The sequence below is a fragment of the Mastigoproctus giganteus genome, chromosome 13, assembly GCF_048544385.1.
Source record: "Mastigoproctus giganteus isolate SK-2022 chromosome 13, ASM4854438v1, whole genome shotgun sequence".
Classification (NCBI taxonomy): Eukaryota; Metazoa; Arthropoda; class Arachnida; order Uropygi; family Thelyphonidae; genus Mastigoproctus; species Mastigoproctus giganteus.
In genome coordinates, this window is record NC_143587.1 from 149,341,312 (window position 1) to 149,363,865 (window position 22,554).

At 36.9% G+C, this 22,554-nt stretch overlaps 1 protein-coding gene across 7 annotated transcripts in view; it reads right to left on the reverse strand.

Annotated features, from left to right (window-relative positions):
- The window catches only part of LOC150076515 (carboxypeptidase D-like), a 118,542-nt gene that overhangs the window by 27,328 nt on the left and 68,660 nt on the right, over positions 1–22,554 (reverse strand). For all 7 annotated transcript variants that reach the window (XR_016547828.1, XM_090387792.1, XM_090387791.1 and 4 more), the window contains exons 2-3: positions 14,935–15,127; positions 9,682–9,779 (exon numbers count right to left, since the gene is read on the reverse strand). Coding sequence is in view for 6 of the 7 variants with exons in the window: in XM_090387792.1 (XP_090243918.1) it covers positions 9,682–9,779; positions 14,935–15,127 (291 nt within the window). In the remaining variant the exon portion in view is untranslated. The remainder of the gene's footprint in view (positions 1–9,681; positions 9,780–14,934; positions 15,128–22,554) is intronic.

Below are 22,554 nucleotides of genomic sequence, written 5' to 3' on the forward strand. Positions count from 1 at the left end.
CATTATCCATTCAACTTAAGAACTCAATAAACTGGATTGGAAAACTCTATTTCTAGTGCAGAAATGCCTATAGAGCAGAAGAGGTACCCTTCCCCCAAGATAGTTAATTGATCGTTTAAGATCAGGAGATTTACTGGTTGAAGTTGTTACTGCCTCGACAGTCTGAGCAACAACAATAACTAAAAATTTTTGGTGGAACCTCTGTTACAGTTTCACCATAGGTTTCTTTGAACGCGTCAAGGGGTGTTATCACTGAAGGAGGAACCTCATCAGTCTGTCAGATGAAGAACTAAAACAGGAACTACGATATCAAGGAATCATCGATGTATAACGAATTATGAAAAAAAAGGACAGTATACTAGTTTCCACGGAACATAATCCCTACTTTTGACAATCCCAAACCACCAACGATGATCAAAGCAGGTTACCTAACTGCCGTGTTAAAGCCAACATTCCGAACCCCTTACGCTCAGGTCAATTATTTGGTATTAGTCAGGTATTTGGGCACTCACAGACATTCTGCAGGGGAGCATCTGCCTGTGCCACACGTTGATTCACTGCGCATCAATACCGAGTGCAAAGCAACAACACCCAATTGACCTAATTGCAAAGAAGCACATCCTGCCTATTCCAAGGAGTGTCCCCCTTGGAAACGTGAAAGAAGATACAGCGTAACAAAACTGAACACAATTTAACCCGCCAAAGAGGCCAAAAAACCCTTACCATTCCCGAATACTAACAAGCTAACTTATGCCCAAGTAACCACAAAACAAATATCAATTGCTATCCAAACGGAGGTAACCATACTACTAAGCGAATCACTAGCTAAATGTATTGTCCGTCGTACCAATAAACCAAAACAACAAGCAGAGTAAAGCTGTAAATACGCCGACTTCTGTATACAACCAGATGCCATTCTACAGCATAATACTACAGTATCTGCTATTCCTGGTGCAAACCAAAAGACCACATCGACTTAGAAAGATAAGTCACACCAAGATGACCAGATTCTAGAATTATTCACTAATAAAGAGATGGACACAGCGAAACCATACTTTCCAAAGAAGGAGAAAGTTAAATATGAGCGATATAAACCTTCAGCCACTCGAAAACAAATCGACGATTTCACTGAATCCAGATAATGCTTGCTTTCTAGCAGTGTAATTGTAAAGGCTATCGTAGTAATTTGACTGATATCCGAGATCTCCTCTCACTATTGCTTTCTATCTACAGGAAATCAATCAATTTCCAAATGAATTTTTTTAAAAACTAAATGGGATGTATTAGCTGTACTTGGAAAAAAAGCAGGAACAACAAACATCCATAAACCTGGTAGTAGAATATGTATGTCTAACCAAGTACTACAGACAGTGAACCAAGCAATTCCAAAAATATCAGCCTAATCAAAGTTGTGGTGGAATAGTGAATGTAGTGCAATTTAAAAAAAAAAAAAAGAGGAACAGAGCATGGAACATTGTAAGGAACTGCGAGTCTCATCCGCTTTAAACAAGCTCGGGCAAAAGAAAAACGTATTGGGCAGACTAGCAAAAGGGAAGCATGGAGGCGTTTCGTTTCCACGATTATAAAAAACACTAACGATGCGGTTCAAAATACAACGAATGTACTAAAAACACCCATGCATCAGCTTTCCCATGCTCACTGTCCACGATTGTGATGTTACAAAACCAGAAGAGATTGCAAATATTTTGGGCAAATCATACATGGAAATTTCAGCTACGACATGATACTCACCCCATTTTCAGACACACTTCACAATGTCATAATTGTCACACTTCACAATGTCATCGTGCTCTAACCTCCACTAAACTCAGTGCAGCAGGGCCAGAAGAACACAACTTACTGAATGAGCCCTTAACAACTTACTTCAACAACAGAATATTCAAAGAAAATACCTTTCTGGAGAAATAGTCATGCTTGGTATTAGCATCATCTTGGTATATCCGAAACTAGGAAAAGATCATACAAATCTATAATATTACCTATTCCATGAAAAAACGTGGTTTCTAGTTCAAAATGACCTCCTAAACTCAGGGCAAGTGGATCCGCCTTCACTTCCGTGAAGGTGGATCCACTCTTTGCCTATTGATAAGGATAGAAATAAACATCCGTGACGCCATGGTTCTCTTTGACATATAAAAAGCCTTTGACACAGATTGGAGATAGAGTGTAATGCGAACATCTGTCGTGGTTTATCAGAAACTACACGGACATCTGCCATAGTTAGAAACTTCGTACATCAACGCTCGTTTCAAGTTAGAATTCACAATCATTTATCTTCTAATTTTATCCCGGAAAAAGGGATCTCACAAGGTTCAGCGTTAAGTGCCACCCTATTTAACATAATAATGAATTCAATAACGCAGGACCTACCACAAACAATATCCACTTTTTCCGTTCTTAGCTCTCTTCACCAACGATTATTCATACCCAGCTTCTGCAATCCTTGCCCAGTATATATTGTATTTGTAAATTGTGTATATTCTATACTTGATTCTTTTTTCATCTTTGGCTGATTATTGGTTTTTTTCTTCTGAATTTCCAGGAGAAAAAACATTTAGCCTTCATGTTTCAGTGGTATTAGGAGAATTCCCAAAGAGGCAAAGGTGCTGGCAAGATGATGATGTCAGCTTTTTTGGGATCAGCTTGGTGTAATACCAACAGATTGCCTCAAAAAGACTGTACTCTGACGTCGAAGTATTATTCCAACCCCTTTATAAAACAAAAAAGCTGTCAAAAGGTGTACGCCTGCTCTACGATAATTCCCCTGCGCATTCCTCGCATGCTGCAGCGAGGTGTGCCCACGAAAGTAGGTTTGAAATATTGCCGCATCCTGCTTATTTACTTAATCTTGCACTCTCGGATTTCTTCTTATTTCCTGTCCTGAGGTTCCTTCTTCGTGGAAAACACTTTGCTGCTGATGATGTGGTGATTTCCGCTGCCGTGTCGTGGTTTGAAGGACAGTCAGAGAACTTCTACAAAACTGGCCTGCGGAAGTGCATTGAGAGGTGGCAAAATGTGTCATATTGTCTGGAGACTGTCTTTAAAAAGCGTAATATATGGTGTTTGCTTCAACCTTGTCACAACTACTTATGGATGAATACAAATATTTTTTGAACTTCCCCTCCCCCCCGTATCTGCTTACAGTTATCGTATGAACTAGTGTCACGCGATAGATTTTAACTGCCCCATGCTTTTTTCTTTTGCTCAGTTAAGTCTTTCAGCTCTCTTGTCATCCATTCTGGCACCTTTATTTTGCAATATTTCTCAACTGAAACGAATTTAGTGAGAAAAGGAAAAAATGGCTAAAACTATGACCAGAACTGAATTAAAAAGTCTAGTCTACTTATTATTTCACCAGATTCCCTAAGTATAAAAAAAAGGCTCGCTGATTAACTTTAAAATAAACGCTAACGGAGCTAGTTTTCCAGCCAGGACGAACTTGGACGTTGTGTAATGAGAATTTCAGAAAAGTATGATTAGTCTACGGGCAGCAAGAGTCTCCATTTACACTATCTATTGTGTCATTCGGACGAAAGGCGTTACGCTCAGTGTCTACCATAGTGAAGGACACTACATGGGTGTGAACCAGTTGAGGTAGGGTTCAAAATATGGTGTCTCACCGAGGAAAGACCCGATCTCTTTCAGAAAAACTTCATTTTCATCTTCCAACTCGACACAACCCTCTGCAGGACGGGACTAACAAATTCTTGAGCTTTCTCCCAAGAGAATTATAATTATCAGTGCTACCTTTTGAGGATCTGAGGGGGGGAGCATTTATGGTAAGGTCTAACATCCTTCCTATTAAGAGGGTAGCTTTCTCTGAAATGAAGCTGAAGAACAGATGAGATCACCTCGATCCTGATAGCAGCACTCTAGGATAGTGATTATACAACCCGTCTGCAATCGTGAGCCATATTGGATAACCACTTGCGGTTTCAGACATCGCTTAATTTTTGGAAAACGAGATTGAAAGAATTCTTAAGAAACCTTGATGATTTGAAGTTAGCTCGTCCAGGAGACCTTTCTTCAGTTCATAAAACCTGTGTACCAGAGTTTCTATTTATTATTATTAGCCATATGGTGCAAGGAAGCCCGAGGCTTATGCTGCACCAGAAAGAAAAAAAAGTTCCCGAGTTACCCGGGGGGGATTTCCCCCCCTCTCACCAAGAAAGAGAAGAATGATGATATTCAGTTCAGGACCATTCTTCCTATTTTATATCGAAGTTTTTAGTGGTTGGCTAAAATATAGAAGAATCTGTGCCATCTTTCTCCGGCTGCTCTCTGCGTGCAAAGGCAGATGGATATTTCTTATTCTCCAATTTCTCTATTACTATAGTATTTTCATCCATTATTTTCCTCCTGGTATCAATGCCTTTGAATGTAGTAATGGGATATTGGGACAAGATGGTACTGTATGTGGAGTCTTTGACTATACGGAATGTACGGTTAGAGACGAAGCTGAATACTTTAAAGGAACAAAAAAGGAAAGCAGGACAAGTCCCTGAATTAAGATCATATGCAGAGGCGGTTAGTGCGAGTTTAGAAACCAAGTTGAATACTTTAATGGAAAAAGGTAAAGCAGAACAAGTTCCTGAACCAAGATCATATGTTGAGGCGGCGAGTGCAAGTGAGATTAGATCCAAGAATAAATCAGTTATAGTGAAGGCTAATGCGGAGAGATATAACACCAGTGACCAAGTAAAGACCGAGTTAATGGCACGAGTTGCACCGGTTCTAACTAATGTCAAGGTGGTGTCAGTCCGTCCCATACGAAACAAGAGGGTCATGATTGAAACTGCATCTGAGCTGGACGTTAAGAAAATTGAAGAATGCACTGAAGTGCAGAAGTTCGGAATGGAGGTAGAAAGGCCCCTTCGCCGACTTCCCAGATTGGTTATTTTTGACGTTAGTTCGGATGTAGATCGTGAGTCCTTTAATAACGAACTATGGGAAAGGAATTTGGTAGATGGATTTGACAATAAGGATCAGGTGCTCTCTGAAATAAAAATACTAGCAAAGAATAAAGCAAGGAATTCTTCAGGATATAACGTAGTGGTGGAGGTCTCCCCACGTATACGAAGATACTTGTTGAAATGTTCTAGAGTATTTTTAAATTGGAGTTCGCACCGTGTCCGGGAATTGTGGACTCCAACACAATGTTACAAATGTATGGCGTATGGCCATGTGGCCCGGCACTGTGACGCAGGCGAGTTCTGCAGTCACTGTGCTGGGAGTGGACATACATTCAAGTCTTGTACGCAGAGAGCAGAAGCTCCAAAGTGTGTAAATTGTTGGAGGAGGAGGATGCCTTCTGAGCATGAAGCTAATAACCGAATATGTCCAGAATACTTAAAAGCGGTTGATACCCTAAAGAGACGTACAGAATAGGATTAGCGGTGTCATGCGGGGGGCTTCTCCTCTCCCAGTAATTGGAAAAGACTTCTCCCAGCAGTGACTGGGGTCGTCAGTCACAGTGGCGTCAGTGTTGGGGTCTGCAGGAACCGGACAGGTGTGTGTTTGCAATGATTGTGAGTAAATTAGTAAGATCAATTGTATTGAATGAAATTTGTTTTATTATTTAGTCTGAGAGGTGTCAGACAATGTTTTTGCTAGATAGGGCAACCTACCTCCTCGCGGTGGGGACGGAAACTCGTGAGGGGGGCGGAGATGCCGTCTCCCCCGCGAGGCTAAAGGTTGTGCTCTCTTAATTGTTGCCATAAGTCAAGTTAGACTTTGTAATTGTTGTTTTTGTTAAGGTTGATCGACCTAAGAATTGTAACAAATAAACAGTTATGAAATATTGGTAGATGGGCTTCGGCCCAGGTGACCAGTTAGGAATAGCTTGAAATATGGTATCAATGCCTTTCTTTCATTGGCTGCATTTTTTGTTCAGTCTTTTCGTTCAGTCTTTGCTTTCTCATTTCAATGAATCTATATTGTGAAGTACAAAATTACTGTTTGATAGTATGAATCAGAGCTGTTATTGCGTTAATTTGAATTTTAATTGTTTTGAATTGATTTTGAATTGTGTTAAATTGATTATTTAATTATTTATATTTTACTTTAATTATTTATATTTTACTTTAATGTACCGGTAAGTTGTCGATTTTTTCGTTTTTTCCGTTTTAATTTCTGGAGGGTATCATACGGAAGTGTTCCACGTACTATATTGAGGTAAACTCCTCTTATTAATTTACTACTAGAATTACTGTTTACAACAATTAAATTTTTTTGTAATTTAATTAAAACAATTTAATACCGCTTCCATATCTAAATCACGTCCATATAAGATTTCCAGAGGCTTCGCTGTACAAAACAGAGAGTAGGTAATAATATCAATAAATTTGGTAAAAAAAATATATAGAGAGAAAAAAAAAGGTTTATTACAGGAGTTTCTGGGTCTTTTTGTTGTTATTTCACCCCAGTCAGGTTGTAATTATTTTTTTTCACGGGTTTTTACGATTACACTGCCTTAGTCGAACCACTGTTTGGTCTTGATTAGTTTCACGAAGATAAATACTTGCAGTTTACATACTCAGTTTGCAGTTTACCCAATCAGGTAGCAAGTAGTCAAGAGTGAGGATACAGAAGTACACGTACCAGACTAACAGTGGTTTATACCCGCGTGAATACCAAATACGGTCGGAGGGTTTACAAGATAAAGAGAATACAAAACTTCAGTTTTGTATTCTCTTTATCTTGTAAACCCCCTGACCTTATTTTGCTAATGTATTATTTTTAGTAATTGTTTACTATTGTTAATGTTTATCTTGCTAATATATTTAGAAAAATTAGTGCGATTTTCAATTCGTAATTTCAGATGTATGTTCGAAATGATCCAATTTCCCTTCGTTTATTTGAGTACAAAATAATCCTAATTTCATTTTAAATGATGAAATATCACTTAAGTTGGTAAATAATTTGTTGCTGCCTTCTCATTTAACATTCGATGCGTTTGTATTAGTATTTACGTCGAGTAAAAAGGCAAGATGAGAAAGCCACTCCTGGTCTTGTAACAAGAATCTGTTCTCTGATAAATTCATTTTTTGCTGATAAAAATTCAAAAACACTCAATTGGCAAAAAGATTGCAAAACTGCCCCTCAGGAAGGCCGTTTATTTTATTATTTGAATACGTGAAATATGATGAATCCACTGTACTACAATTGGCGATGGTGTTATCCACGGTTTTCGTATTTTACCATGGCGCTGTCCATGGTTTTTGTATACCATTGTTTTTAAGAAAAGCTTAATTTATGTGATACTCTATTTTAAGCCTTGGATTTTTATGTGAAATAGTTCCATTGATGCAGTTATCACTTCTCCATATTCTTCTTCCAACATTTTACAATATTCTTTGAATTCTCGATGGAAAAACCACGTGAAGAATCCGTCAAAACAGATGCGATGGATATTTCACCTACCCGTTAGACCTTTTTGGTCTCTTGGCCCCCTTTTTTTTTTTTTTTTTTAGCAATTTGCACGGAATTTCCTAAAAGTTTTTATAGTTATTCGATTTGTAACAGTTTAAAGAGTTTCCGGATGTTTTCATACGTTACCCGACAGCAGTTTGTTATGTAATGTTTTTAAAAGTTCCGGTCAAGTTTCCTGTAATGATTTCATTCGTACATACCCGGATGTGCTAGATTCATGATTTACATCCGGTTAGAAATGTCAGTCATCTTGAAGTATCCAGAGAAACTGCGCGTGAAAAATAATGATTTCTGCTTACCCCACGATTACTAAATTTATAACACAGCAGGAGTTTTCTAATCCATCTTCATTAATCGAAACAAGGTCCTCTCTAGCTTCAATCCTTTTGAAAGTGTGTTGCACATGTCAGCTGAGCTTAAAAATGCGTTAATATAAAAAAAGCACTTTGAATTGGATGTTGTATTTGTTTAATGACAGGTGTATAAATATAGTGCGATAATAACTGTTCTCGTACAATGAATGATTCCTGCTCATTCGCTTGCCATATGTCCTTAAATAATTAAAATCATAAATTTGGTAATACTACTCGCGTTTAAATAATTCCATTTTTATTCCTTTTTCGCACTTATTCAACATGTTATTCATACACATTTATTCACACTAAAGATATGTATTTGTAAAAGAATTTTGTTTCAGACTTTTATTTTACTTAATCATAAAAACACGACCTAAGAAGGTTTGAGACGCCATCGAGTGATGCATTTTGTAGCTAAGAATTACATGCTCTGATATTAAATAATAATAACAAAAAATATTGAGTTTAAGTATCCCTTTTTTACTCAAAGTTCCCCTTTGAAATTTTTTCAAAGCCGTAGTTGATGGAAACATTCTCAGAACATTTCTAAACTCAGCATTAATGTTTGCATTCATGATTTCAATCTGTATTCATGATTATTGGGTATCCACGATTTCAGGATGCATTCGTGATTATCGTGTATCCATGATTTCAGCATGTTTTCGTGAAATCACAGCGCATTTAACAGTTGCTGCTTGGAGCGAATGTATTGCTTAAAATGACTATTTTAAGGTCAGATCGTCATTGATAATAACCGAAGTCAGTGGTGCGCAACTTTTTTTCCCCTAATATGATCCCATATTTCATAGCCATATTTTAAGAGGGCCTAACGTTTCACAACTTGAATACCATATGCACAACATTGTCAAAAAACATCTATAGTCAGTTTAACATCAGTATGATTATATCATCTAAGGCCACCATCTTAAAGTTTTAAGACCACCATCTTGGCAGGGTCTGGGGCCTTAACCACTTGGCCATCCTGGCGGAAGGGACCAATCCTTCTTATAAGTGAACGCACAGACAGTACAGTATACTGTATTTACTTTATACTCATAATAGTTATGCGAACCTGGGTTTCACATCACTCGTGTAAATCGCCTTCCTTTACTTTTATTTTTTTAACCCTCCCGAAATAGTTCTTTACCAATGGTTGTTTTAGTAGCTATTTCTCAGACAAAAAAAAATAGCAACATGTGATACCGGGAAATTTTAAGTAAGTATGAATAATTTGGAGATTGCGGTTAATATAGTATCATCAAGGTGTTAAAAAAATCAGATGTCTAGTCAGGGCAGCATGCTCTATTTGAGTAGTGGGTGGAAAAACTCACAACTGCGATAAAATTATAAGTATTATGCTCACGATTTGTCCGTAACCTTGAAGAGGAAACTTCGTAGATTAGATACGACGAGAACAACGGAAACAGAGGTTTGAGCACAGGAAGTGACACCATTTTCAGATCAACTAGCACAGAAATTTTTTTTTAACAGAATCACAACGCAATTTACGAGTTGCTGCTTCGGGGAAAATTCTCCTTATGGAAATGTTGTTTGAATTTTCTACAATGACTATTTTTAAGGTCAGAAAGTTTGTGATGTCCTTCGAAATTTCGGGTGTAGTCGACCTTAAAAGTGATGTTTCCTGGAAGCCCTCCTCCCCAAACATCTGTTTATCTAACGAGGGTAATTAGTTAATAATTATAATTAACGTATTAATTTCTTTTATAGTTAATTGTATTTGATGGTCACGTAGGCTCGATCTTTATGGAAAATGCTGACGAATAAAGCGAATTGTCCAAAGTCATTAATAAGGTGAAGCTGTTTTTAATATATTAATTTTCAGAATGGATTCTTTCAAAGCTCGGTTTCTTACCTCATTTCCGTGCATATTGGCAACGTATTTAACATTTGGGACCAGAAGTGCGTCTTCTTGTGGATCGCGTGACAGCAACATGACCCATAACTCTCGACCTGTGAAAACACAAAGGATGAATTCTGTTAAGAAATATTCCTACTTACAAAATACTATTTTTAACACAAAAATAATAATATAGAAACTTCGAGCAAAGTATTTCCCCTTAATCGAATATGTTTTATAGGCTGTGAGTAGTATTTTGTCTTCGTTATAGTATAAATGGTTTCAACACTTACTAACAGCTTAAGGAGGTCTGGGTTCGAATCCAATTGAAGACTGCAAAGTTGAAGAGTGGTGTCAGACAGTTTTTGAATTCTGTGAAGTGAGACGAACTGATAAATGTTACCAACATCGAATTGTAAATGGGAAGCATTCCAAGAAGTAATCGTAGAAGCTACTAGGCTTTTCATACTAACAAAGAAATAAGGTTTTAGATCTGAATAAATGTCAGATTGACTGAAAAAACTTGTGGAAGAGAAGAAAAGTTCATGGGATCTGCATATAAAGTTTCAAGTGATACCATTACCTATGGTAGATATAAACTAGTCTGTGATCAAGTCACAAAGGAGGTTTAGGCACGCTAAGGCAGATTACATGAAATCTCTGGCAAAGAATGTCAAGGAAACAGCAGACTTCTTTACTCACTGTATATTAAGAGTAGAAGGAAGAGATTGAATCACATTGGTCCATTTGATGTCGATGGTTGATTGGTGATGATTCTGCTCAGGTTGCTGGCAAACTGGATAGGTATTTTGCATCTACACTCACATATGAAGAGTTTTTTTAGAGAAGAGGAAGCCAGCAGTTAATCAAACTCTAACAGGCAGCCAAATGATTTTGTGATAACTGAGAGGAAAGTGGAAAACAAATAGTTCAAGTTAAATATTAAAAAAACACCTGGTTTGGATGTGATCTACCAATTAAGGGAGGCAGCAAAGGAGGCAAGCAAACCTTTAGACATAATTATTAGAGCATCTTCGGATTCAGGGGTGGTCTCTATGGGCTGGAGATGTGCGAATATTCATAAAGGGAGAGAATCAAAAGGTGACATGGGTAATTACAGACCTGTTAGCTTAACTTCTGTTCCGGTGAAAATAATGGAGTCACTGATTAAAGAAGTGATTCAGGACTATCGAAAGCATGGATTGTTAAGGGGCGATCTTTGACTAATCTGATTGATTAGTCAGACAAGATCGCATGTATTGTATCTCATCAAATTAGTCCTATCTGATTAATCTAATTAGACACTATGATGAAATAACAAAGGAACTGGATGCAAAAAGCAATTTTGATATCATATACTTGGATTTCAGGAAGCTTTTGATACTGTTGCATATGGAAGACTGCTGTATAAATTGGAGCAGTGTGACATTGAGGACAAGTTACTGCTATGGATAAAGGGCTGGCTAAGTGAGAGAAGGTAGAGTGGTTATATTGAACACTGCATTTCGAGGTCTAATGTGGTGCCCCGGGGTTCAGCGATGGGCCCATTGTTGTTTTCTATACTTATTAATGATTTTGATGAAGGTATATATATATATATCAGGCTTAAAATCTGTGTTTACTGATGATAGCAGGGTGGTTAATGACAGTAATGAAGGTAAGAAACTGCAACAAGGTCTAGTAAAATTAGGCAGATGTGCTGAGAAATGGTTTTCGCTTTATTTTAACTATTAAAATGAATCCCCTTCTTAAAATCGCAACCAGGATGAATCAGGCTGGTTATACAAATATACTTGATGATCAGGTTGCTCCGTTTGCTGAATTTTTGAAGGACACTCATGATTTCGATATTCCCATATTCTAGGACAGTAACTGTTCGTTTCGCAGGGCTTCTGCTATTTTAAACTGGCAAGGCATTTAAATCAGACAGCCTAATCTCCAGATTTAAATCGTATAGAGACCGTTTGGGACTACCGAAAGCGAAAATGTTCTTGAACTCGTTCTTACAACTTTCGGAATAAGATTTTTATATCACTTAAAGCTTAACATTAGAAAAGACATTTAATGGTAAGGTTTATACACAACTGAAAGCTACTAAGACCAAATTAATAAATTTTAGTTTCCCTGTAATTAGATAGATTCGATAAACAATCGGCATATTTATTTCGACCGACAGAAAGAGCTCGTAATGAATTCAATTAGACAATACCAGAAATTAACGGCTACTGAATAATTTTGCCTCTAGGTATTGGTCACCGTATACAATGGCCAATCTTTATTATTACGCCGAAAACAGTTTGAATGCTGCTTTGTTCTTGCAGTATGGCACAATGCTGTTCAGAGGTGAGTGATCTAGTTTCAAATAATAATCTGAAATCAATCTGAAGTGGGGTACTGTGTCATTGGAATTAAATTGCTTGAAAATCCGTCATTTGCAAGCATTGTTAATTATCATTATTATATAAAAAAAATTTTTAAAAAATAATAATTTCAGTTCAGCTCTACCAGATATTTAGGTACTTATTAATTAATCCCTTACTGTAAGTTTTCTGTTGACTGCTTGGCCATTCACTGCATGGAACTGTGCTACTACTAATTCCACGCATGAGTTGCTGATAAAAGATTACTCTAGTTTGAGAGTGGTATTATACTCGATTGATTCTGCATCTAACCATTTTCAAAGCTGGAAAAAAGCGAATGGCCTTCTTTGACATTAATGATTTCCAAGGACGAATCAATTCAAGTTCGCCTTTTCAAGGATTTTCTCATCTCGTCGCTCAATGATGTTGCACCGCTAAGTGCCAAAATACTAGAAATAAAATCATCGCATGCTGAAATTCGATGTGACATAGGTCAGCTAGTGGTCGAATGGTATTTAGAGCAATTTTAAGCCATGACTGCGTCTGCAATTTCTCTACTTCCTTAAGTGATGAGAGTAACGGACTAGACGCTTGTATACAAAGTTCTAAAGCTCTCCATATAGATTTTCATTGTGGTGCAAATCTAGAATTGGGAGGAGGGAATGACTGAATGTTTCTGCTTCATATTTCCTTCTTTCTTTTCATCTTCTCTTTCTTCTTTTGCTTCTCTAATAGACCTAATTCGATGGATAGTCGTATTCGTATTATTAATTCATGCCACGACCCTTTTTTGCTTGACTCTTAAGGGAACACGTTTTTTTTTATATACGCATAATCTTTGTGTCCACGTTCTTTAATCCTTGTGTATATAAAATTTGACTTTTTTCCTTTGGAAAACAGTCTAAAAATAGTAGGGAATGGGGTAGATTTCTTCGAAATCTTTACTGCCTGAAGGGGTTGAAACTTTATTCAGTATAAACCCATTACGGCAAGTAAGTGCCAGGGCTTTCACAACAACTGAATATGAGTCTTGCTTTAGTCGCTGATGCTCCTAAAACCCTACTACAACAACGACAACCTTATAGGTAACAAATTTTTCATAATGTATAATTGCTGATTCGGCAGAAACTAATCTACTCAGTGAAGCCTTGCTTCCACAGTATAGCATGTGGACCATGTCTGAGGGGGACCACGGAGAATCTCTCAACCGCATTTATTCTACATATTCGGCGCCTAGATCAGCCCTTTACTGCGGTAATAAGCCTAATGTCTTGCATCTTCTCTGGAAGTCTGGCTATCTGAAGTGTGAATGCCAGTTTCGTAGTGTTATGGGGACTGTGACATCGATATTTTTATGTCATTCACCTGAGAAGCTGATATCCCCAGAATACAGATGCTTTAAGGTAGTGGAGCTACCGAACTCCAGATTTCGAGCCATAGAGAAATGCTGGATACACGAATCGTTAAATATTCTGGTATTTGCAAGATCGCGAATGTACAGCAGCTTCGAAGAACTGCTGTAGTTAGTCGATCTGCCGCTTCAAACCATATAAATTGAGGTGCAAGCCCTCCACATAGATATGAAAATGGAACTTTGGGTAAAACTTAACATCAAATCGGTATAGGTTTCGAAGACTGGAATCCGAATACTTTGCAGAATGGGCATTGCTTGCGAAGGATTGTTCTTGAGGGAGTATATCACCAGGTGATTTGGATGGATGCATTTTCAGCCCGAACTAGGCGATTGCCATCTGGATGAGTTTATGGTTTATTTTATCAGTAACGTACTGGCCCTAGGCAAAACATTCATGAACGGGCCCTACAGAAAGAAAAAAGGAGAATTTTTTTTCTAATACTGATAAGCAAACAACTAATTAAGGAATTCTAAACAATTATCTTACTTATAGACTCATTGGAAAGTTTCATACTTGGGAGATATTTCTTTTATCACATCAGCATTGATTGTGCAAACAAGCAAATACTGTATCTGTTGTCGACTAAGGAAAGTAGGATACTTATTTCTGTGTTAAAAGGACTTTGATTTCCAAAGAGTATAGCGGAATTATCGTCACTTATTTTGCTAAATACATACTGTAAATTAATGTTTATTAACCTAGTCAATCAACAGTCAGTATTAATAAAAAGTTTTAAATTTTTAGTGTGTATGTTTACATCATTATATATTACTTATTAAAATATTTCATTAATTTATTTATTTATTTTATATTTTGACCTATTCTCTCTTTCGGTGGATACAAGTCCCAGTTCCGCATTTTTTGCCATTGACGTCGGGCTGTGGTTGTCACCTGTTCTGAATTGTAAAATCAGGTTGCCACGTGACCATATTGTGAGAGTGTCTGATTCTAATCATTTTTTTTTTTTTTTTTGTCGTGTCAGTACAAATATTGTAGGACATTGAAAAATTCTGGATGCCGATTCCAACTGTTATCACAGAAGACACGCGATTAAAAATATTGTCAGATCGCATTTTTAATTTCATTTGTAAAATTTAAATTGAACAGGGAAGACATCTATACTTATGTAGTTGGTATAATCACCATCCTCCTCACACCGGGTAAAAAAGACCAGAGTTTAAATCTCTTCAATGACGCCAGGAATTTTTATGGGCTTTTTTTGTAACGTGGCTGATCTGATTTAGTCGGTCTCAAGCGAGGGTAGCATTGTTTTTCCTCCCGGATACTCGGGTTTTCTAGCAAATAGAAACAAAAGAAATAGTGGAGATTGGTAAGCGATCCAGTCAATCCGCTTTAATGGTAATTCGGCTATTCGTTTATCGAATAGCCGAAGAACATCTTTCTTTGCCCCTTTGAAGAAAATTGGTAACTGACAATACTTCGTAATTAAACCTTACCACAACGAAATTCTGAGGTCATGCATAATCACTTACCTTCTTGTGAGGTACCGATGGAATACAGTCGTGTCAGCTCCGGATGATGTTGGCTAATATTTTGCAACAGTGTTGTCATCTGGTTGTGATTGTGATACTTGAATGGAATAGTTAGTGCTGTAATATGCTGTATTTTCCACGTGCTCATCAGGATTACACTGGCCACGATAGAGTTCAGCATCATGCTGAGAACCTGTAAAATAAAAATCACCATTTAATAGCTTACAGTGAATCACTAAACGAGTTTCAAAAAATTGCATACAATTCCACAGGAACGAAAGATAAAGTGGTTGATTGTTTCTGAAAGGGCAGCATGCTTTTCTATGTGATACAAGCTGTCCACAGTAAAGTCTAAGTTTTCTTCCCCTCACTTTAAGAATATCCGGACAAAACTGATGTACGATAAAATAAAAGGCAAAAATAAAACTGTTTTCTTGTATTTGATGAAAGAAAAGGAAATTAAATTCCTTGTTTCGTTAACAAAGACTGGTAGTCATCTACTATTTGCAATATATTTTAATTATATTTTGCAAATTAAATTAGTTAATTCATGAAAACCTTTGCGAAATATCTCCTGATAAACCTAAATGTCAATTCGAGTTTCTTGTGAATTAATTATGTACAATTTTAGGTGGAAGTTTCTTGAACTTTCCGGTGAATAATCAAGGTCCAGCGACGTTTATTGGATATATGTGGCATATTTCATCCTGTCCTGAAGAAGCAATGCTAAAAAGTGCTTTGAGGTATTTGTTCAGAATCTCACCTTCCAGATGATTCAAATTATTTTACTTGTGGCACCCGAGTTCTCGCTCATATCAGTCAGGGTATCCTGTATATAGCCCTCGCGAGTAGCCGAGTGGCCACAATCATCATCTTCCCACACTAGGAGGAAAAGACCTCAGTTTGAATCCCATTAATGACGCATGGAATTTTTATAGACTTCTTTCACAACGTAGCAAAGTTTAGTTTTCCACCTTTCTCCCCCTCGGAAACTCCAGAATTTTCATCGAATATAGTAAATCGACCGAAGAATATAGGTGTTTTTGAGACAATATACTGATTGCTCATAGTTCTTCCCGTCCCAGTTGGAAGTTTTTTCCCATCAACACGTCAGTTTTACAGGGTTTTTCACTAGGTCTAACCCTTGAACAGTATTTAGAAGCTTCTACAATTATTTCCTTGAATTCTTCTACGATTATTTCTCTGAATGCTCCCATTTTAGAATTTACAGTTGGGAACAACATTAGTTGGTCTCACTAAAAAGAATTCAAAAACTAGAAGTAATTGTAGTTTTTTTAAGAGAGAAAACTGTCACGTCAGCTATAAGATGTTCCTCTGCGCATAAGATTATGAATATGGCTTCACCATTCTGGCATACTACTCCATGCCACTCGTGGCAGCCCACAAACCGGCAACAAAGGTCACTGGACTCACTTGATTCTTACTAAGAAGGGCACGTGCTCCGTGAAAGCTTGAGCGGCACCAAAGTCTGCCACTCGTTTGGAAAGGTTTGGGTTCGATTCTCGTCGATGACTGGAGGAATTTTTAAAGTTATTTTCAAAAATATCGTTAAAAATAATAAAGTTGATATTTTTGGAAAGCAAGTGGACATATGCATCAGAAAAAAAAAAAAAAAAAAAAAACGCAGTCAGTGGAAGGACTTTTGCTTCGAACCATGGATGTGGCTACTTCTATACGAAGAAATGTTAAAAGAAATAGAAAGGCAATGAGGTCTCTTACGAATCGCGAAAGATTGCTTGTAGATAAATGCTGTGGCCATATTGCTAAACGACGTAAAATGACTAAAATATGACATCTTGGTGGTATTCTTTTCAAAAATTACTCCAATTGTACCGCGTTACACAAAGTAATTTTTCCTTGCTGGTTATTACTTGCTGAAAATTACATTCACTTTTTAGAAACTTTTCAATAACTGTTTCTAAAAAATTATAAACCTTTATACAAATCTATTAGGACCATCTTTTGCCAGAATTCCAGCCGGTATACGTTGTGGATTCCACTAGATGTTTGTGAGAGTCTAGCTCTAGATTTGACCGTTCTTCTATTAGGACATTTGTCAACTGCTGTGCTGTAAGTTGCAGTGAAATGGGAAGCTGAAATACCCTTTCCAACATACCTACCACATTCTCAAATGGATTCAGATCTGGAGAATTTGGCGGCCTGGATAGATGTTGGAAATCTTGGGAATGTTCCTCGAACCATTCAAATACAACTTTTGTACGGTGATAGTTGCGTTATCGTGACAAAATCCATCGAAATCCAAGTAAGAGACTACTGTTGGGTGAAATTGGGCCCATACGACAGAAAGATATTTATTGGAGGTATGAGCAGACCTAGTCCGGGCCATGGAACATGCCCCATAGCATGGTACCATCAGCTGCTTAAGTGGTGGACACGAGATAGTCTGGATGTATGGCTTCATGAGGTTCACGCCACACTTCCACTCTACCATTTTCTGCGAAAAAGTGTAAATCGAGACTCGTCTTACCAAGTGTTCTTTTTCCTCTATTAAACAGTCTCTGCTGTTGGCATTGGCGGCATTGCTTTTGTCGAATCTTTCGATTTTTTTACAGAAAGAAAACGACTATAAATTCCAGATTCTTCAAGATCAAATTAACGATCTTCGTATAAATTTTGCATCGAATTCATACCTTTCAATTAATTTTAATCAAAAGTAGGCTCACATAACCCCCAATACATTATGTAAACAATAATTGTTAGACCTTTTCGGTTTTTTTTATGTTTTTTTTTTTAAGTTCAAAAAGTTCAGGGCGTACATCCACAAAGAAACTAACACACACTCCCTTTCCGGCAAAGGCACGCTTGCTCTGGATGGAGAGCTACTTTTCCTCAGAGATAAAGTGAAGGGTCTGGCCTACTGCAGCAGCTGCTCGCATTCAGTGCTTTTGTTTCATACTAAAACAAAAACTGGACGGGTAAGTTTAAGTAACTTCCTTATTTTGCTTTAATAAGAAGACAGCGAGGAGTATAAATGTTACGTGACTTGATGTACGGAAGTATAGCACGATGGAATTATTCCCCACACGCTCGTCAAGGGTCTGAGAAGTGGGGTAAGGCAGTAGGAAAAATTAAAATTTCGTTGTCTACTCTTAACTGAAACAGCTGAACGAGTATAGTTAGTAATAATATAATTCCTTCCCGGTTTTTTAAAATTTCTTAAATAAAAGCTTTTCATAAACCTAGAAAGAATTATATGATTACTAACTTCAGATAAATACAAATATAGCAGAAGGAAAGGTTAAAGAAATGCAAAACTTGAGTCATATAGTTTTGTCAATTTTCCCTAAACCAAGATTGAAAACGTTCCCAGGAATAATGAAATCTCCCGAAGAAGGCCAACGCATAACGCGTTACGTTGCGTTTGATATGCTTACGTGGAAGTAATACACAAGTTTCGACATTTTTAGATGAATGTTGTTGTTGTTGTTGTTGTTGTAGTGGGGTTTTAAGAACATCAGTGACTACGGCCGTATTGCTCCATATATAATGTCTATAAATTGTGTGCGTGTTTTGAGGTCGATTTTCTGTTTCCTTGACGAAACACCCGAGTTTCCCGGAGGAAAAAACCATGCTACCCTCGCTGAGACCGACTAACTCAGCCATGTTGTGAAAAAGGTTCATAAAAATTACCCACGTCATCGAACTCGGGTCTTTTCCACCCGGTGTGGGGAGAACGGCGATTCTATCAAATGTGCTACCCACAAGGGATTAGATGGGTGATCAGAATTTGCAAATACGCAACTCGAAATCGAATTCACATGCGCAAACACAAATTTTAAATTCCAAAACTCAAAAAACGAAATCCTAAATTGAAAATACGAAATACAAATTCGAAAAATTCAAAACTCGAAAGAAACGCGAATTCGTACCAGAAGGCCGAAACCATGACTAAAGAATTATACATTGAAGTGTCTTACCGTTAAAAATGAAATCAGTATTAAGACTGGATTGGATTTAAGGTAATGATAATTACCTTAAATCCAATCCACACAGGCCCACTTTAGTTAAACACGCAATAACAGCGTTAGAGCACCATCTTCTTCACCAGACTTGGCACCATCCATTCCCTCCTTCCTTTTTCCGAGATAAAACAGTCACTGAGATATATATATATGTGTATATATATATATATATATATATATATATACATATACACGATGAAGCTCCTTTACCCTAATTTTTCAAACAAATTTTTTCCTAACTTATTACAATAATTATAGGAACTTCTTCGCCGACCAGATTTGAACCCACACACCTCCAAATGAATGGTGAAACCGCTGTGCTGTTAACCGAAGACGTTGACCTAATATAACAGGTAACTGCAACTTTCTAGTTCATTCTACAACTGGTAGACCGAAACATTTTATTTTTTTTGAACTAAACGGAAATGAGAGATGTGTGTGATATCGTCTACCCATTTTTCTAGGTATGCACAAAAAAAAAAAAACTCCAAGCGCGTCGTGTTGACGTAACATTACGTGGAGCCCAGTTTCTCGAAGGAAATGAGTTACTGGAGTTCTAGACACGCTTCGGTTAAGCCAATTGATTGTTTTCTTTCAGTCTGCCATATTTGTTCTCAACCTTCTCTGTAGCAGGATTTAAAATTGCGCATTTGTGTATATATATCCAGAATTTTCAATAACATTAAACTCAGATTCGTACCATCTAATAAGTAATAAATCGGAATCGTCATAAAATAACCTAAAACGTGTTTAACTTTGAAAGACTTTAATGGGTGGCAAAACAGGTTATTTAAATTATTAGCACTACTTTAAAAATTACAGGAAATCCATCAGTTTTACAACTCTGATATCCGGGAAGAGAATGAGCAAGCAGATTTATTTACCTATTTATTGCATGCAAATAAATAACAGGTTTACACAGCATCTTAAAACACCCCAGATGTTCAATATAATATTTAACTTTAGAAAGATCCGAAGTAGATAATAAAACTACAGTCAGGTTTATGGCAGAATCAGTTACCCCGAGAGCCAGGTTCTCAGGTAGTTTTATTCAATTAAATCTTTCTGTGTGAACCAAATATAAAATTTTATGAAATTCTGTCCGCTGGGAGTCGAGTTGTTACATGCTGTCAGACGGATATGGTGAAGACAAATGCATATATGCTAATATGCCTGAAAAAAGAACCTTTGTGCTGTCAGCTTATGTGCAAATGATTACCAAACAGTCATGGGATGTATATCAAATTATTGTACATGATAAAGGAGCGGTCTTGGCAAAGAACCTTAAAAAACATCATTGGGAAAATGATTTGGTATTTACGTTTAGTAATACAATCTACCATCCAACTGCTATGTAATTAATACGCAATTTGGAAATTTTAGTAATACGTAATTTCAATAGGTATTTATCCTCACCTACAAATATTTTATTTAGTGATTTGACATTATTTATATACAGTATATAATATATTAGGTATATATTATATACCTAAGTGTCATAAGTCAATATACATTTGTTTTTCTAGGTCCATCGGTTACTGAACTGCAGCCATAAATACAACGAGAGGTTGTATGCTGGAGAAGGTTGAGGTCCGATCCGTTATAAAATTTATTCATTTGCAAGGCAACGAAGCAAAACAGATCCATGAGGAGATTTAAGCTGTATGTGGGGAGGATTGCCCATCATATCAGATTGTGAAAAATTGGAAATGACAGCTCAGGTATGGGCGAGGCACAATGATCCAAGAGAAGGAAGAACCATCTCAGCCATAGACCTGCCACTGTGCGAATGGAACAGCCGGTCTTTAAAGACAGAAGTGTGACTATAAATTTTATAGCAAATGAAGTGAACATTAGCCATTGGTTTGTTTGCATCGTAATGCACGACTTCCTGCACATGTCACAGATGATAGCACGATGGTTCCGAGATTTGATACATCATCAAAAGATGCATAGGAAAGCATTTTCCGCACAGTTGTTGGAGCTTTGGAGAGAGAGAGTGTTGATACGCGGGAAGCTATCTAATGGTTTTCTCCTCATAGCGTACAAATGCTCACAAAGGTGCTCTCACAGTGGGCTATGCTATCAGGTATGGCTTTGAAAATCTGTAGCTCCCACCTCTTACTCCAGACCTCTCGTTCTTCAGACTTCTTCCTCTTCCTTAAAATGAAAAAGCCATTACAAGACAGCAGATTACAGACCAATGAGAAGTTAATTAATGAAGTGGAAGCCTGGTTTTCTGCTCAAAGTGAGGAGTTCTGATCAAAAGGCGTGAAAGAGCTTATCCACAAATTGGGGAAAATGTGTAGCTACTTAGATAAGAATGAAATTGTCAGCCAAGTTTCAAATCCCTAAATCAAATATTTCTAGGCAAAAATAAATACTCATTGAAAATAAATGCTCATAAACACACTAAGTATTAATACCAATGTATGAATACATTAGATTCATTATGTAGCATTGAAAAAAATCAAACTAGTATATTACAGATATACACAAATAAGATACTTAGTTATGGGATATGCGAAGTTTGGCTGACTGTGATTCGATCCACGTGACCGCTAAATATGGTTGGTAATATTCTTGTTCAGTAGACCTATGTGGTTGTGCCACAGTATGTACACATATTTTTAATCCAAAGTGGTTATTTGCTTTCCCCTAAATTAACTCAGTCACGTGCAAGCGTGACTGAGAATCGAAATTCCTTTATATGAGAATGAATGCATACTTTTGTACGTAATGAAGCAGTATTTCTTCAATAACTATCCTGGTGAGTTACTCTTATCTTTAGAAAGCAACTCTATTTTTTAATATTGATATTACAATAACTAGAAGCTACTCGGCTGTAATTCTAATAGTATCCTTTCTAGGATGTCTGTATTTGTAACGGTCGGTAGAGGCGCTTTATTTGTGATTGTTGCAGTCAAATATTTTTATATTAAAAGACTAAAAAGGTATTCTTAGAAAAGAGATAGGAACGATTAATTCTCGAAGAATTTTAATGTTCACCTCTCAATTAACTGTAGCTGGGTGGTCAGCTGTTTACAGAATGGATGCATTTTTATAATGTATGATTTAACTTGAAATATGTTTTCATTGAAAGAATTGTGTGTAGACAGAGGGATGCATCTTGTGAGATGTAGTTCATCTAAATTTGGTTGCGCCTGTCTTTCTAAATAAAGCAACCTGGTTCCCAAAAACCATTTCCACAGCTTAATGCAAGTATTTGTTGAAACCTTTGTTAGTTTTAAATTGCAACATAACGGCTAACTGGTTTTCTTCACTGGAAGTCAGGGATGAACTGTCTACTTTGGAGAACTCTTAATCAAACGAGAGAGAGAGAGATTCCAGAAGGATTTTTTCCCTTCGCGAACAAGAGAAGCAGGTTCAACTCAATGAAAATTTTAAAATTATTGGTGAAAAATTTGAAAATATATTTGAAAAAATATAAAAACGCACGCAGTATCAATGTTTTATGCACATGGCCAACGAACAACAGGTATTTGTATGAAGCATACCAGCACCTGTTGCAAAAAAAAGTACAGAACCAGTAAAAATAGGGGTAACTTTTTTCTTTCTTTACTTATTTATATATATTATAATTTTAAATGTCTAT